This window comes from Lithobates pipiens, unplaced genomic scaffold (genome assembly GCF_037356315.1).
Source record: "Lithobates pipiens isolate NorthernLeopardFrog02 unplaced genomic scaffold, aLitPip1_a1.2 Scaffold_13, whole genome shotgun sequence".
NCBI classification, from domain to species: Eukaryota; Metazoa; Chordata; class Amphibia; order Anura; family Ranidae; genus Lithobates; species Lithobates pipiens.
The window spans coordinates 31,806,446-31,821,994 of record NW_027507718.1 but is presented as its reverse complement, the minus strand read 5'-3'; the positions used below and the strand labels follow the sequence as shown (position 1 = coordinate 31,821,994).

Genomic DNA, 15,549 nt, shown 5'->3' with positions numbered 1-15,549 from the left:
GGCGCAGGGTTCCCCTTAATATCCATACCAGACCCAAAGGGCCTGGTAACAGACTGAGGGGGGGACCCATGCCGTTTTTCCCAATTCAATTTATCTATATTGCCGTGACCCGACAATTCATTACAGCCGCAATCAGTTTCAAATTACTTTTTTCCTTTAGAAATTTAATTTTGCTTTGGTATTATTCTAAACACGGGAAAACTGTGCCACTTTACAGGCATACTATAGACACCCCCCAGGCATGATATTTAAAGGAATATTTCATTTTTATTGTTTCCTTTTAAGCATTATTAAAATCACTGCTCCCGAAAAAACTGGCATTTTTAAAACTTTTTTTTGCATTGATACATGTCCCCTGGGGCAGGACCCAGGTCCCCAAACACTTTTAATGACAATAACTTGCAAATAAACCTTTAAAATTAGCACTTTTGGTTTTTCATGTTAGTGTCCCATAGACTTTAAAGGGGTTTCACGGCTTTCAAATTTGCTGCGAACACTGCATAATGTTCGTTGTTTGCCGAACGTCAGAACAACCAAAGTTCGGGACAAATTTATGCTCGGGCTGAACCGTTTGCCCATCCCTACTAGGCTGCATACTGTAAAAACTCACAATTGAACTTCACATGGAGTATGTGTTACTGATCCTATGTAAGAGGTCACAGAAGGAATCCGAAGTTCTATGGCTCCCTCTCACCCTGCCCTCACCAAAATGGTATGTGTCTTAGGAGTTGGGGAAAGGTAACATCAATTTAAACCTTGTCATATACATATTTTGTTTTAAGACAAACTACCTAATTATAAATGGTTTGCCTGTTCACTGAACAGGATGAAATTTCACACTGGTATGAATGTAAAACATTGTATTCAGAGTTTAGCAGATTGGTAAAGTTACCTATAGCACAGTGTACAAAAAGCAATAGTTTGGGGTACGTAATGGATACCATTTTGTACTGCAGTGGTCCAGAGTATGTAATGTATAATATATAACAGAGCATACTTAATATATTGGTCCAAAGTATGCAAAATTACAGCATTTTGTACAGATTGCAACTGTCCAGAGTATGTAACCTACAGCATGTTGTGCAAACTGCAGCAATATGGAGTATGCAACATATATCACATTTTAGGGTGCAGTCGTGTACAACATGTTGAGTAAAGTGCAGCAGACCAGCATTGTGCAACCAGGTATTAGACAGTGCTTTAATCGAAATCTGTCAACTACACATGTCCATGCCTTTTAGACTTGTGATGAGATAAACACTCATAATCAATCCCTGTTTTAGATTTAATATAACGGGAAAAAATAATTGGGCAGTGTTGATTGTTAGGGAGAGTGTTTATGCTTCTAAAAAACTTAAAGTGGTTGTAAACCCTCACATACCCAGTGAAGAGGATAGCCTCAGATGAGACACAGAGATGAAACAAATACTCTTGTTTCTACAACCTTTAAAAAGTGCAGATCGTGTTAAAAATCTTTCAGCAGTACATCTTTCAGCAGTACATAGGGGTGGTTGGGGAGACTGCACTTACATTGTGTGAGAGCTGAATGGAGGAAAAGGACACCCCCCCCCCCCCCCCCCTCCACATAACCATAAGAATGAAGGAACATGCAGAGCTATATTATGAATAGACAAGCTCACTGCTTATCACCCTCTAAGCTCCTTCCCCGACACAAATTTTCAGCTCATGTTTTCTCTTGTGTTGGAGAACTTGTCAGAAGTGACTCATGCTGATAACAGAGGAACGAAGCACCAGCGAGAAACAACAGTTAGAGCTTTGGAGAGAGACAAGTAAACACTAACAGCTTTTTTCTTGTTCACAGGAGTGTACTCCTATGCAAGCACCGTGTACACCCTGTGGGGATGCACAGGTGCCAAATGCGTTCCTGCATAGGCAGTCCCTTTCATGTCAATTGAGACATAGCAGCTGAATGGTCACAGCCGCTGCTTCCACTCTGACACTCATGTAGATATGAGTGCATGTCCCTGAATACAGTCAGTGTTAGTTCGGGGACACACACCCACACAGTGTCAGATTGTGAGTGGCAGCCGTGTCCATGCAGTTGCTGTGTCCCAATTAACATGAATGGGACTGCCTGCAATGGGATACATGGTACACCCCCCTTCCTGTAGGCAAACACAGCCGTTGCATGGGTGTACACTTAAGGATGCCTGTGTGAATGAGACCCTTTTCCTGACACAGTGCATTCCTGGGAGATCCCCCACCCCCAGCACACAGCAGGGGATTGACAGTCTTGGGGGGGGGGGGGGCTACACCTTGCATGTTTCCCTATGAGACAGTGTAGAGGTAGGTGTGTCCATTGCCTCCACTTATTCCACTTATGTATCAGATTACACTCAGCTCTGTGCTGTGCAGTGTATGCTGTTAGAACCTCGCCTCCGTGAAGCTAAAAAAGTACCCTTTGATGTGAACTTTGAATGCTCTGGGGAAGACAAGACTGCAGATAAACAGGAACAGCTTTTTGAGGAGGATTTACTTTATCACTGTGTATCATCTGAGACTAGCCCACATCAGTGGGCTTATGTAAGGGTTTATTTCCACTTTAATATTGTGCTTTGAGTTAATTCCTAGCCTTCACTAAAAGTGAGATATTTTTCAGAGAAAGGAGTTGCATTCTAAGTATTTAAGTTTTTTTCTAAACTATAGGATAATTTGTAATGCCTTATTGAATATATATTAGTCAAGGTTTATTTTATCTTTATTCGTATCTATGTTTGCGTTTGCATATTGCAGATAGGATGCCTCCATTGCCTGGAAGATGTAACTTTGAAAGGGATGATTGTGGATTTCAACAGGAATGGCAAAGAAGAGGTATTTGGCACAGAAAACGAGGGGAAACACCAACATCTTACACTGGACCAAAGGGAGACCACACTTCCGGGGTAGGTGAGTTCTACACTTCTTATACAAAGCAACATACATACATGAAAACTGCATTTTTTTGGAAAATCACTATCATGTGCACACTGGGGTGGGTTTGCCTTTGTTTTAGAGATCTGTAAAGTGTATGTCAAGGTGGCTAGTGCTGAGATAAGGTGGGACATTATCTACATGTCTACTGTGTCTGAATTTAGCAGTACATACTGACTGTTCTTATCTTTTCTGAGTGCAAGTGGGATTCTTCGGCTACTAAAGTGGAGGCATTCGGTAGAAGTAAAATTTACATTTTTGGCTGCTGGAAGGTTACAAATTATGCAATGATGTTGAAGTGTGTGGTAATTGGGACCTTATATTTTCACTTTAAGTACACATTACACTGCAGTGCATAGATGTAAACCAGCCACATAGGTCTTGAAATCCATTTTCATGTAATAATATTCAATGCAGGAAAGTGTGAATAGGCCCTAAATGTATACAAGGTCTTAGCATGTTAACATTTAGCAAATGCATATAACACATATATAGAGAATGAAGAGAAAAAAGTTCAGATTGTTAAAGAATAAGTTCACCTTTACATACTTTATGTTTCCCAAAAAGGTCCCCATGGACCACAGTGTTCCCAATATATTAAAATGCTGTGCTCTGTTGCCCAAACAAATACCCACCTCTTCAGCTGCTGAAACAATTGCCCCCCTCCCCCCCTTCCTGCAGATGGCAGGGCACATCCAGCCCCTTGGATGTGTGGCCCAAAAAAGTCCACGAAAAAAGCTCTACCAGCCTGCCCCCCTATTCACACTCTGCTGTTCTTTACTCTTACAAAAATGATGAGCTGCGACTGGACTGCGCATGCATGAGTGGGGAGGGAGGCTAGGTATGCTCCTTCATGAATTTCCAGGGTTGCACATCCAATACTGGTTGTGTCCTGCCATCTGCAGCATGGATTGGAAAGGAACAGTTGTGTTTAGTAGTTGAAGAGGTGGACATTTTTATGCGGAATGGAGAACAACATTTTAATATGTTCAGGACACAGCGCTGCATGGGGACCTTTTTGGGAAAAGTGGACCTAAACTCAGGCAGGCTTATTTATGATGAATGATAATACAGTATATATAAAGTACTAACCAGGATTCACCAGAGCTCCTCATAGTGGAGATGGATTTTGCGGTGTGTTAGTACCAGGTTGCAGTCCTCAGGATCGCCCCACCAGGAGGTGTGCAAGCCGGAGTCTGGTAGCAGATAAGCAGATAGGGATCAAACAGAAGTGTAGTCGGTAAACAAGCCAAAGGTCAATAATGAGTGGTAGCAAAATATGGACAGCAGCAGGGAAGACAGGAGCAAGATACTGGCTGGAGAGAGCACAATAATCTGGCAAACAGGAAGTGCAGAGACGTGACTTAAATCAGGAAATTCATGGGAAAAGCAAAGAGTTCAGTGTTCAAGACAAATAAGGTTCAAGACAGCATCATTCAAGGAATTGTCCAGGAACTTGTCTAGCATTCCAGTTATCTCAGAAAGAAGAGAAATTGCTTGATACAGCAGAGGTTCTAGGTTCAAATCCAGGCCCTGACAATAGGCTATACACTTTTTTTTTCATTTTGGATAGTGTAAGAGATGGTTATAACCCATATCAGTTTATTTTTTGCCATCTGTGTCCCATTGCCAAAGAGGAAATCCCTGCAAATTAAGGGAATCCTTTGGGGCCCCTCAGGTCCATAGAATTTGTGTCCCTATTGGAAGATTTCCCCTCTATTACTTTTCTGCAGACAACTCAAAATTTGTGATTGCTCTTTTACCTTCACTTGCAGTGATAATGGTAAACAGGACAAATAGAGAGGGTGAATCTCCTTAACAGGGACACAGAAAGCAATACAAATTGACATGTGTTCTAGTGCCTCTCCACTCCAACTGATATAAGATAAGAGAGATCATTTGCGATAAAGTAGATTATAACTACTGTATATGTATAGTATACACATTGTAACATGACAGTAAATGTACGGTCTCAAATCACATATTTTCATTCTGAATAACATATTTTAAAGTACCGTATTTATCGTTGTATAACATGCGCCGGCATATAATATGCACCCTAAGTTTAGGAGGTAATTTTAAAGAAAAAAACTTTTAGGAGGGAAGTTTAAGGAAAAAAACTTACATTTAAATGCCCATCAATGCAGCCTTGTCAGTGTCATTTGCAGCCTTGCATTGCAGCCTTGTCAGTCATTTGCAGCCTTCCATTGCAGCCTTGCATGTCATTAGCAGCCTTCCATTGCAGCCTTAGGTGTCATTAGCAGCCTTCCATTGCAGATTTCCCAGTCATTTGCAGCCTTCCATTGCAGCCTTGTCAGTCATTTGCAGCCTTGTCAGTTTATTTTGCAGGCTTTCCATTTAAAAATGGCGCCACCAACATACAGAGCGGATGTCCTGTGTATCTCGGCGGCGCTCGGTAGCTCTCGGCCATTCTCGGCTATTTTGCCCGAAAATAGCGTCCGGAAATAGCCGAAAGCTGCCGAGACCAGCAGAAAAGGCAGAAGAGCTCGCAATCAGCGGGTGATCGGCGTATAACATGCACCCACATTTTCCCCTGATTTTAAGGGGAAAAAAGTGCGTGTTATACTCTGATAAATACGGTAATTACTTTTTTGCAAATGTTTACTACCAAAAACATTTTTTTTTTAAATTGAATAGTACTTTGGAATTCTTAATTATTGAATTTAATGGTTAAAATGTTTTTATAATCTTATTAATTTAAGGATATTACATGTACATTGAAGCCACCAACATGGTTTACGGACAGAAAGCAAGGCTTATCTCTAGGCCACTTCGAGCCATCAATGGAAAACAGTGCTTAAGTTTCTTTTACCATATGTATGGTGCTGGTACTGGACTTCTTAACCTATATGTAAGGGAAGACGTTGGCAGATATAAAGATACTCTCCTGTGGACCAGGAAAGGTGAACAAAGTATTAGTTGGTTGAGAGCACAGATAGAATATGAAAGCAACAAACAACATAGGGTAAGTTTAAATGATCTACATAACATATTATGATGTAACAGTTACATAAAAGTTGAACTGTAAAAAAAACTTGCATTCATGTGAGAGAGACACAATAGGCTGATTTAAAGTGTTACTAAACCTACAACAGTAAAATCAGTATATGCAGTAAAGCATGCTTGTTATACTCACTGTGGAACCTAAGGGGTTAATCCTCTGTATTGTGTAAAAGGGCTGTTTGGTCCTGTCTTCTGCGATCCTCCCCTTCGTCCCGTGTCCCCAACCCATCTCCTGATATTACAAAGCCTTAGGGGCAGCCAGCACATGCTCAGATTAGTGAGTTTTTGGTTTTTCTCTCGGGAAAGTGAATGTGATCAGCACAGGGCCAATCAGCACTGTCCAAACAGAGGGTCAGGGGTCCTGCAGTCTTATAGGAAAATCAGACACTCCTCCCACAAGCTTTACCCAGTGCTCTGCTGGGCACTGATCTAAATCACAAGACTGCTCTAACTGCTGATGAGAATAGGTATTTAGCAGTTTATATTTATTAAAATAATTGCATGTCCATGTTCTGTGTTATGTGGGAGACCAGATATAGTGAATGCAGGGTCCTGGGCTTTGTAACACTTTAACTATTAAATTAATCAATGGGTTACTACTTTTTATCATGTGTGAATTTCTCACTACCTGCTGCTTCATCTGACTATAGTTATCTCTTTAAAAATAAGAAAAATAACACTAATAAATCAAGATGAAAGAAAAATTGCCTTGATCTTTCTTTGGAGGATACAACTAGATTCATATTTTATGTTCCCCGCCTCCTTTTTAAAAGACCACTGTAGTTCTAAAGAGAACTGCTCTAATCCAAACTCCATTTAGATTACAACAGTCATTTACCAATCTATGTTGATGTGTTGAAGTCCAGATATAGAGATTTAAAAAAAAGTATTGCAGCTCTGTATCCATAAATAAAAATAAATAACAAAATGCTAATAAGGAGCAAAGTGATAAAGAGATCAGCTCATCAGTCTGCTGCTTCTTTTCACTGGTTGGGGGAGGGACAAAACAGTAATGCTGCATACACACGGCCGAACTTTTCAACTGACTAGGTCCGACGGTCTTCACAACGGACTTTCGGCAGAGTTCTGGGGGACTTTCCGAACGAACGGACTTGGCCACACACTATCACACCAAAGTCTGACGGATTCGAACGTGATGACGTACGACTGGACTTCATAGCCAGTAGCCAATAGCTGCCCTAGCATCGGTTTTCGTCCGTCGAACTAGCATACAGACGAATGGATTTTTCGACCAGACTCGAGTCCGTCAGAAAGATTTAAAAAATGTTTTATTTCTAGGTCCGTCTGACTTTTGGGGAAAAAAAGTCCACTGGAGACCATACACGATCGTAATATCTGATGGATTCATTCAATAGTCCGTCGAAAAGTCTGGTCATGTGTACGCGGCATTAGTGTTACTTAAAGCAGTATTAAACCTCAAAGCAAGCATTTATTCAATTGCAGCTTACCGATTCTTAGATGAAATGGCTGCATTTGTTCATTTTTTTTTTTTAGGCTTGATTTTCCTTTATTTTCACCTGCTAATCCAGCAAGTAAGTCTTTTTTTTTTTCAACAGAACCAGCTCTCCTGCAGATGTAGCAGTTAGAGTGTTGAGACAAAGCATTTACCACTGACAGGAGTGCTTACAATGGGTAGCTTTTAGTATTTATGTAAAACCTTTATCCTATCCAGAGTGGGGACACTCTAATACAGGAGGTGTATTACTGGCAAGACCACCAGGTGAAAACGGAAGGAAAAAAAATCCTAAAAAAAGAAAACTTTACATATTACATTTTTTCCTTTGGGTTTAATACTAATTTAACTGTCGCAGATAAAAATCAAGTCTCTTACAGCTGCCAGACAGGCCTGTGCAGTGTTCCTGTGTAACTGTCAGGACTGGATAGGCAGAAATGCAAAGACTTTGCCAGGTGCAGTAAAACAGCTCCCAGATTTGTATTTTATCTGTGTATTTAGCTTGAGTTCAGGCCTAATTTCTATGCATTTTGGACATGTGTTCTCAATAACAATGATTTATTGCCATACATGGTATGGCAGCCCACATTAATTTCTGTACCTTTACCATGTCAGTAACCAGTGATCAAGAGTACTAATCTTAAAGCAACCCTGTTTTGAAACTAAAAATGACCATAGATTCTGTACCTGTATGGCCTCTGAGGTTAAAAACCATTTACCTTATCGATGCCTTTCTGCAGGCCGCGTTTGCGCAGGCACGGCAGCCCAATCATTTCAGTGAGCTGCCATGCCTGCATTTCCCGCAGAAAAAGGTGCATACACCTTTATCAAAACTCTGCCCACAGGAAAATGACATAGTCATTTTGACCATGCGATTTCCCTGTGGTTCTTGCACACCGGTTGTGATTTCACATGCATGGTGGTTCCATTCAGAATGAACGGCAGCCCTGCGCATTTTTCTTACAGCATCTCGCTTTCACTGCGGGTAGTTGCTGGTGCGGGAGGTGCTGCAATTCCCGCACCTGCAACCACATGCATACATGTGAACAAAGACTTATGCTGCGTAATTTCAGCCAGCAAAAGACAGATGAGAGCTTCTCATTGGAAAATGCGACCGTGTGTAGGCTCCATCGGAATCTAGCTGGCCGAAAATTTGAGAGCATGTTCTTGATTTTCCAGACGGAAAAAGTTTCTATTGTAAATTCCGACCGTCTGTAGCAATTCCGACGTGCACAATTCCTACGTATGCTCGCAAACAATTCAACGCATGCTCGGAAGCATTGAGCTTGATTTTTCTTAGCTCATCATAGTGTTGTACGTCACCGCGTTCTTGGCGGTTGGAATTTGGTGTGACCGTGTGTAGGCAAGACAGCTTGAGCGGAATTCCGTTGGAAAAACCATCATAGCTTTTTCCAACCATAATTCCTCTTGTGTATAAGTGGCATTAATGCATGGAAGACCAAGAGATTGACACTCCCTGAACTGTGTTTTCTCATGCCGAGCCCTACATCACTACAGGACACAATACTGACATGGAATCAGTGAGAGGAACCACAGTGGTCAGCAGGGAAAGTGTTACTCAAAATATTCAGAAGTATCAGATTGCAGCAGCAGAATTGTTAATTCAACAACTTCAGTAACAAATCTTACAGATTAAACGTATTTTAAACAGTAATGGTGCATTGCAATAAAAGGTTTTTGTGGCACTTGATTAGGAACCTATGTAATATGTCTGTAAAGTAAACTCAGTTTGTATAGACAACCAGTTGTATTTTAAAATATGAACAATCCAGTGGAAATGGCCCAATCTTTATTACGTGTATAGCACCCTCTAGGTTGCTTAAGTATGTATATAGGTTTTTTGGCAGAGTAGGTAAATTTAGGCAGGGAGTGGCTCAGAATGGGTGACCCATGGACAGCATCATCAGGACCTTCTATTTCTTTCAAGAACTTTCTGATGTTTTCTGGAAAGAGAGGTGGAGAGTGGAGGTGGAGCTGCCTGGGGTAGTCTGAGGAGCCCTGACCAATCCTCAATCTGGATTGGCAAGGGGCAGGCCTCTTTAAATACCTGGGGTCAGCCCAGCTGGGGATGAGCTGTTTGGGTGGAAGTTGGACATGGAGTGCTAGGCTGTCGGCGGCCTTGGAGGGAGCTCTCAAGTCTGGTGGGGGGGGGGCGCATGGGCTCAGGTGTGGACGGGACTCGCTGACAACACACAGAGGTGTACTGGCCAAGAGGAGCAAGGAGCGGACAGCAGGAGTCAGCACTGCCAGGCAAGTCTCCAAGGAGGAACAACAGGTCACAGCCAGGAGGGCTGGGGAGACATGCCTGAGAGGACTGATAGAGAGCAGTCTCAGAAGGGTGTAGAACCAGAAGAGAGGACTGGGGAGGCACGCCTGAGAGGACTGGGAGATTGCAGTCTGAGATGCTTGTATCTCAGACAGGTGAGAGAACTGTGGAAACATGGGCAGTGGAGAGAAGCATCTGCAGCAATAAGGGCTGGCAGGGTCTGAAGATGTGGTACTGGTCTCAGTAGCCACGTGGACAGCTAGCACTAAAGAACTACCTCTACCTTATCTCTTGTTGCTACACTAAAAAGGGGCTTGTGGTTCCTGCCTGAAAAGGACATCTACCTTAAGACTGGTTGAGTCAGTTCCGGGAACAAAAGGCAGTGCTAGCTGGTCCTGGAAATATAAGCAAGTGAAGTGCTGGAGGTATTGAAGAGTAATAGTCTGCAAACAAGTGTTGTGCTGGAGTGAAGACTGGAGTGTATATAAAGAGAGTGTATATAGTTTGTCCCATGTAAATTTTCTTCAATCAACTGGGCATCCCATATACCCTTACCCTACCCAAGTTAATTCCCCTCAATAAAAATACAAAACAAGGTGCATGGATTGTTTTCTGTCTAAGAGTGACTGGAAATCGTGTCCCTGGCTGGACGGAGTGACTGGTGGACTACAATACTCAGCAGCCCTTATGAGGGTAACACTACACATGCTTCATACTTGTAGAATTGATAAGTACCCGTTGTAATTAGAATATTCTCTTTTTTATTTTGTTTAAACAGATAGTGTTTGAAGCCATACGTGGTATTTCTATACGAAGTGATATTGCAGTTGACGATATCATGTTTCAAAATGGATCTTGCAAAGGTAATCCATGGTGTATGTCTAAATCTGTTATGTTGTATTATTGCATCTCTTTTGTTAGTGAACCATATAAAGTATAATCTGTAACCTTCTATTGAATTAAAGCAGAGTTCTGCTTAAAAAAAAATAAAAAAATTAAAAGTCAGCAGCTACAAATACTGCAGCTACTGACTTTTAATAATCGGACACTTACCTGTCCAGGGTCCAGCGATGCAGGGGAATGAAGCCCCGCTCGTCTCCCCCTCCTCTCTGCGGCGCCGGCATTGTAATTGTGGGTGCCTGGCTGTGGCTTCACAGCCGAGCACCCACTACACATGCGCGAGCCGTGCCGTGCACAGTGACTGGCCAGGCAATCATCTGGGACCTGTAAACGTGTACCAGATGATTGCCAAGAGGGAGGGGGGAGAGGTAATCTCCCTTCCATTGCCATGGTGTGACGGGAGGAAGTGGGAGCTGGGACCCTTTAGAAAGAGGGTACCGGCTCCTCCCCAAAAAAATTACATGCCTAATGTGGCATGTCAGGGGGTCACCTCACTTAAAGCAGAAGTTCAATTTTTGGGTGGCACGTCGCTTTAAGATAAAATAAGATGTCCAGACATAGTTATGGATTATAATTCACAAAGGAGATGTTCACAATACAGGTACAAATCAGAGTCAGAATCCAGTGATATCAAGCTGACACTGAAACCGGCATCAAATGTTCATATAACAGTATCTGGATGTTACATATTATATATAAATGCATTTGTCTTCTCTGTATAAAAGGTTATGATTTGTGTAAAGGTATAACAAACTCAACACATAAATACGCTTGTTAACCACTTACAGACCGGACCATTTTGCTGGTCAAAGACCAGACCACTTTTTGCGATTCGGCACTGCGTCGCTTTAACTGACAATTGCGTGGTCGTGCGACGTGGCTCCCAAACAAAATTGATGTCCTTTTTTTCCCACAAATAGAGCTTTCTTTTGGTGGTATTTGATCACCCCTGCGGTTTTTATTTTTTGCGCTATAAACAAAAATAGAGCGTAAATTTTGAAAAAAAAACACATTATTTTTTACTTTTTGTCATAATAAATATCCCCCAAAAATATATAAAAAAAAATGTTTCCCTCAGTTTAGGCCAATACTTATTCTTCTACATATTTTTGGTAAAAATCGCAAAAACGATTATTGATTGGTTTGCGCAAAAGTTATAGCTTTTACAAAATAGGGATAGTTTTATGGCATTTTTATTAATAATTTTTTATTTATTTTTTTACTAGTAATGGTGGCGATCAGCGATTTTTTATTGTGACTGCAACATTGCGGCGGACACATCGGACATTTTTACAACATTTTTGGAACCATTGTCATTTATACAGTAATCACTGCTATATGTGTGTAAATGACACTGGCAGTGAAGGGGTTAACCAGTGGGTGGCAGTGTAGGGGTTAAGTGTTCCTAGGGGTGTGTTACTAACTATGTGGGGGCTGGACTTTCATTTAGTGAACACTGATCTCTGCTCCAATCACATGAAGCAGAGATCAGCATCACTAGTTGATAGGCAGAACGGGGAATTGCTGTTTACACGGCATTTCCTCCATTCAGCCGTCCCGTGAGATGATTGCGGGTATGCCCGCGGCAATCGAGTCCGCGGGACCCACGACCGGACTCACGGGGGTCCCGACCGGCACGCGAGTGCGCCGCCGGCAGCGCGCTCGCAATGGCAGGGTGGCATTGAAGATTGGACGTACCTGTACGCCAATATGTCTGCCCGTGCCATTCTGCCGACGTACTTCGGCGTGCGCCGGTTGGGAACTGGTTAATATGATTTTCTTAAATTAAAACTAGAAATCTGTTATATGGCTATGTTTATTAGAAATTAAATATTATTGTCACTTGTGTACTATTTGTCTATTGATTTCATTTAAAGTGATAGTAAAGGCTCATGTTTTATGTTTTTTAAATAATAAATGTCATACTTACCTGCTCTGTGTAATGGTGTGGCACAGACTAGCACTGATCTTCTTGGTTCCCCCACCAGTGCGGTTGTCCCCTTCCCCCCGCTGAGTGCCTCTATAGCAAGCCATTTGCTATGGAGCCACTCATTTGTGCTCACTCCCGAGCCACCTCTGTGTGTCCATAAGATAATCAGTCATGCTGGATAACCAGCTTTCGATCAACACTTCCTGCCAATGACTGAAAACATAGGGATTTATTTACTAAAGGCAAATCCACTTTTCACTACAAGTGCACTTGGAAGTGCAGTCGCTGTAGATCTGAGTGGGACATGCAAGGGAAAAAAAAACAGCATTTTTGCTTGTACATGATAGGATGATAAAATCAGCAGAGCTTCCCCTCATTTCAGATATACCCCTTAGATTTAGAGTGACTGCACTTGCAAAGTGGATTTGCCTTTAGTAAATTAACCCATGGTATTGGACCAGCTAAATTTAGGATTTTTTATATCCAGAAGCAAGTACAATTATGATAACTATTAACGTTTCATTATTACAGATTCAGACGATTCTGGGACACTACAGTCATCCGGATATTCAGATGAATTCAATGAAATTGATTTCTAAGCCATGACTTTTTCAGACGAAAGAAGAGAATAAATAGACATTGTCACTCTAGAAACTGCACAGAAATTCTTTGATAAATCTGAAGAATGTTTATAAAATATTTACAGATACATAGCACAACTCAGAGCACTTGTGTTCGCAGACAAGAAAATCTACTCAGGGCTAGAAATATGTTACAAATGCATGTATTGTCAATAACTATGTGTGTGTACAGCTTTGCTGTTTGCCACTGTTTTCACTGTATTGGTTTTGTGTGTATTTTTCAGTGTGTGTCTTTTCTTAACACAGGTGGGACCCAGTAAAATTTATTCACAATAAAATATTTTATTTGTGATATATTTTTTTTGTAGGCTGTTTCTTTAGAAATGTAACCGTTCTTTTCAAAAATGGAAAGCCTCAATCCCATTACACTTTAAATGCCAGTTCCTCAGATATGCAACACTGCCCAAATTACATTTTTATCATTTTTGTGAGACAGATGGAGCTTTCTTTTGGTGGTTTTTTTTTTTTGGTGCTAAATAAACGCCAAAAAAGGGCATACATTTTACAAAAAAACTTTTTTTTTCTTAATTTCTGTTAGATTATTCATTTGCAAAAGTGTATTTCTTCATAAACATAGGCCAAAATGTATTCTGCTACATTTCTTTGGTAAAAATAACCCAATTCAGTGTATATTATTTAGTCTGCAGGAAAGTTGTAGAGTCTCCAAACTATGGTATATGTATTTTAAAATCGATCAATCCTGATGTACTGGTATTTTGAGGCCCTAAAATGAAAGGGCAGTACAAATACCCCCCAAATTACCCCTTTTTGGAAAGTTGACATGCAGTTTTTTGGAGTTGTATTTTTTTCACAATTGTTTCTTTTTTACATACTGTAACCAGAGTGACACTGTACTACTCTGTGGAAGTGATACTTTTGTTTTTTTTATTTTACACACTATGATTTCTTAGAACAGTGATGATCACTACTATAAGCAATTATTTTTATGAATGGCATCCATTAATTCATTGTGTATTATTGTGAAGAAGCTCTGATTGGCCAAAGCTATCACATGATAGAGATGCACTGAGATTGTCCCTGTCTGTACCATGCAATCACTGTGAGATCACTTGCAGAGATCAACATAATAGTACACAATAAATGGCTATGAATGGAAGCATTGATTGTGTACAATTGTCATGTGATCTCAGAGATCATATGGTACTGCACAATGATCTGTTATTCGCTGCGTCCGGTGGATACAGTAGGTGACAGATTGTGCTGAAGCATGGCAGCTAGGGCACGCATGAGGCATGTGACTGGGAGAACATCATACAATATTCATCCAGCATGGGAGAGCTCCCACTGGGTCGTCACTTGAGGCTGTGTGTGAAGCAGTTACAGTGCACCTGTGCCCAGAGTAAGGACATGAATGTATTTACACATACTTAACAAACAGTTAAAAATAAATATTAGCAACTTGCCATCCATAGGTGGTGGCAGCCTGGATACTGCAACTTGGTCAACCCCCCCCCCCCCCCCCCGACCTTCCTTCTTGTGGTTCACAAGCTCTCCCATTCCTCCTGTCAGGCTACAAAGCTGGAGGAGCTTGCAGAACAATGTTTTCCGAAAATTCTCTGCGATAATTAACCCCTGATATCGCCAAAAAAATTTACCTGTCATCTGCTTATGCTAGCACAGTGGTCATCAACCCTGTCCTCATGGCCCACTAACAGGCCAGGTTTGCAAGATAACTGAAATACATCACAGGTGATATAATTTGTTGCTCAGTGATTGCAGTATTCTAGTCTGCATCTCCCCAAGGTAATACTTAAAACCTGGCCTGTTAGTGGGCCCTGACGACAGGGATGATGACCACTGTGCTAGCCCCTTATTGATTGTAATAAAAATGCTAGATGGTAAAAAAAAAAAAAAAATATATATATATATATATATATATATATATATATATAATGTGTTAAACAATTACATGATCATAATAAAAAAAGAAGAAAATTAAAAAGAAACTCAAGGCTTGCATAGGGTACACGTGTATGTAAACAGTGATTGTGCCACACGTTATGTTGCATCACACACGTTAGAGTGGTAGCAATTTTTTTGGAGGGGCAGCATTCAAATTATAACCTGTAATGGTTTTGAAAGCGTAGCCTATGGACAATAATGGGTACCGTGGTTTTTCTTTCCACTTCACAGGTGTGTGAAAAGTTAAGACTTAACATGTTTGTATCTGCTTATTTGACACAACCCCATCTTTTATATTTTACCAATGAATTGAGTATTATATTGTAATTGTGCACACTCAGATTTATTTTAGTGTCCTTTTTCCTGAAAATATATTGGTAAACATTTGCTCAAAAATCGTATGACAGAAAATTTCAACTGCTATCATTTTAATCTACAG

The 15,549-nt window shown here is 41.0% G+C and overlaps 1 protein-coding gene across 2 annotated transcripts in view; it reads left to right on the top strand.

Moving 5' to 3' along the window:
* Positions 1-13,481, top strand: part of MAMDC2 (MAM domain containing 2) — a 147,903-nt gene extending 134,422 nt beyond the window's left edge. The window contains exons 11-14 of one of the 2 annotated variants that reach the window (XM_077474957.1): positions 2,755-2,907; positions 5,655-5,917; positions 10,495-10,579; positions 13,078-13,481. In XM_077474957.1, coding sequence (XP_077331083.1) covers positions 2,755-2,907; positions 5,655-5,917; positions 10,495-10,579; positions 13,078-13,145 — 569 coding nt within the window. In that variant the 3' untranslated portion in view covers positions 13,146-13,481. Of the gene's footprint in view, positions 1-2,754; positions 2,908-5,654; positions 5,918-10,494; positions 10,580-13,077 lie in introns of those variants that run through there. The other variant, XM_077474958.1, reaches the window with a different exon arrangement.
* Positions 13,482-15,549: the final 2,068 nt, after the last annotated feature.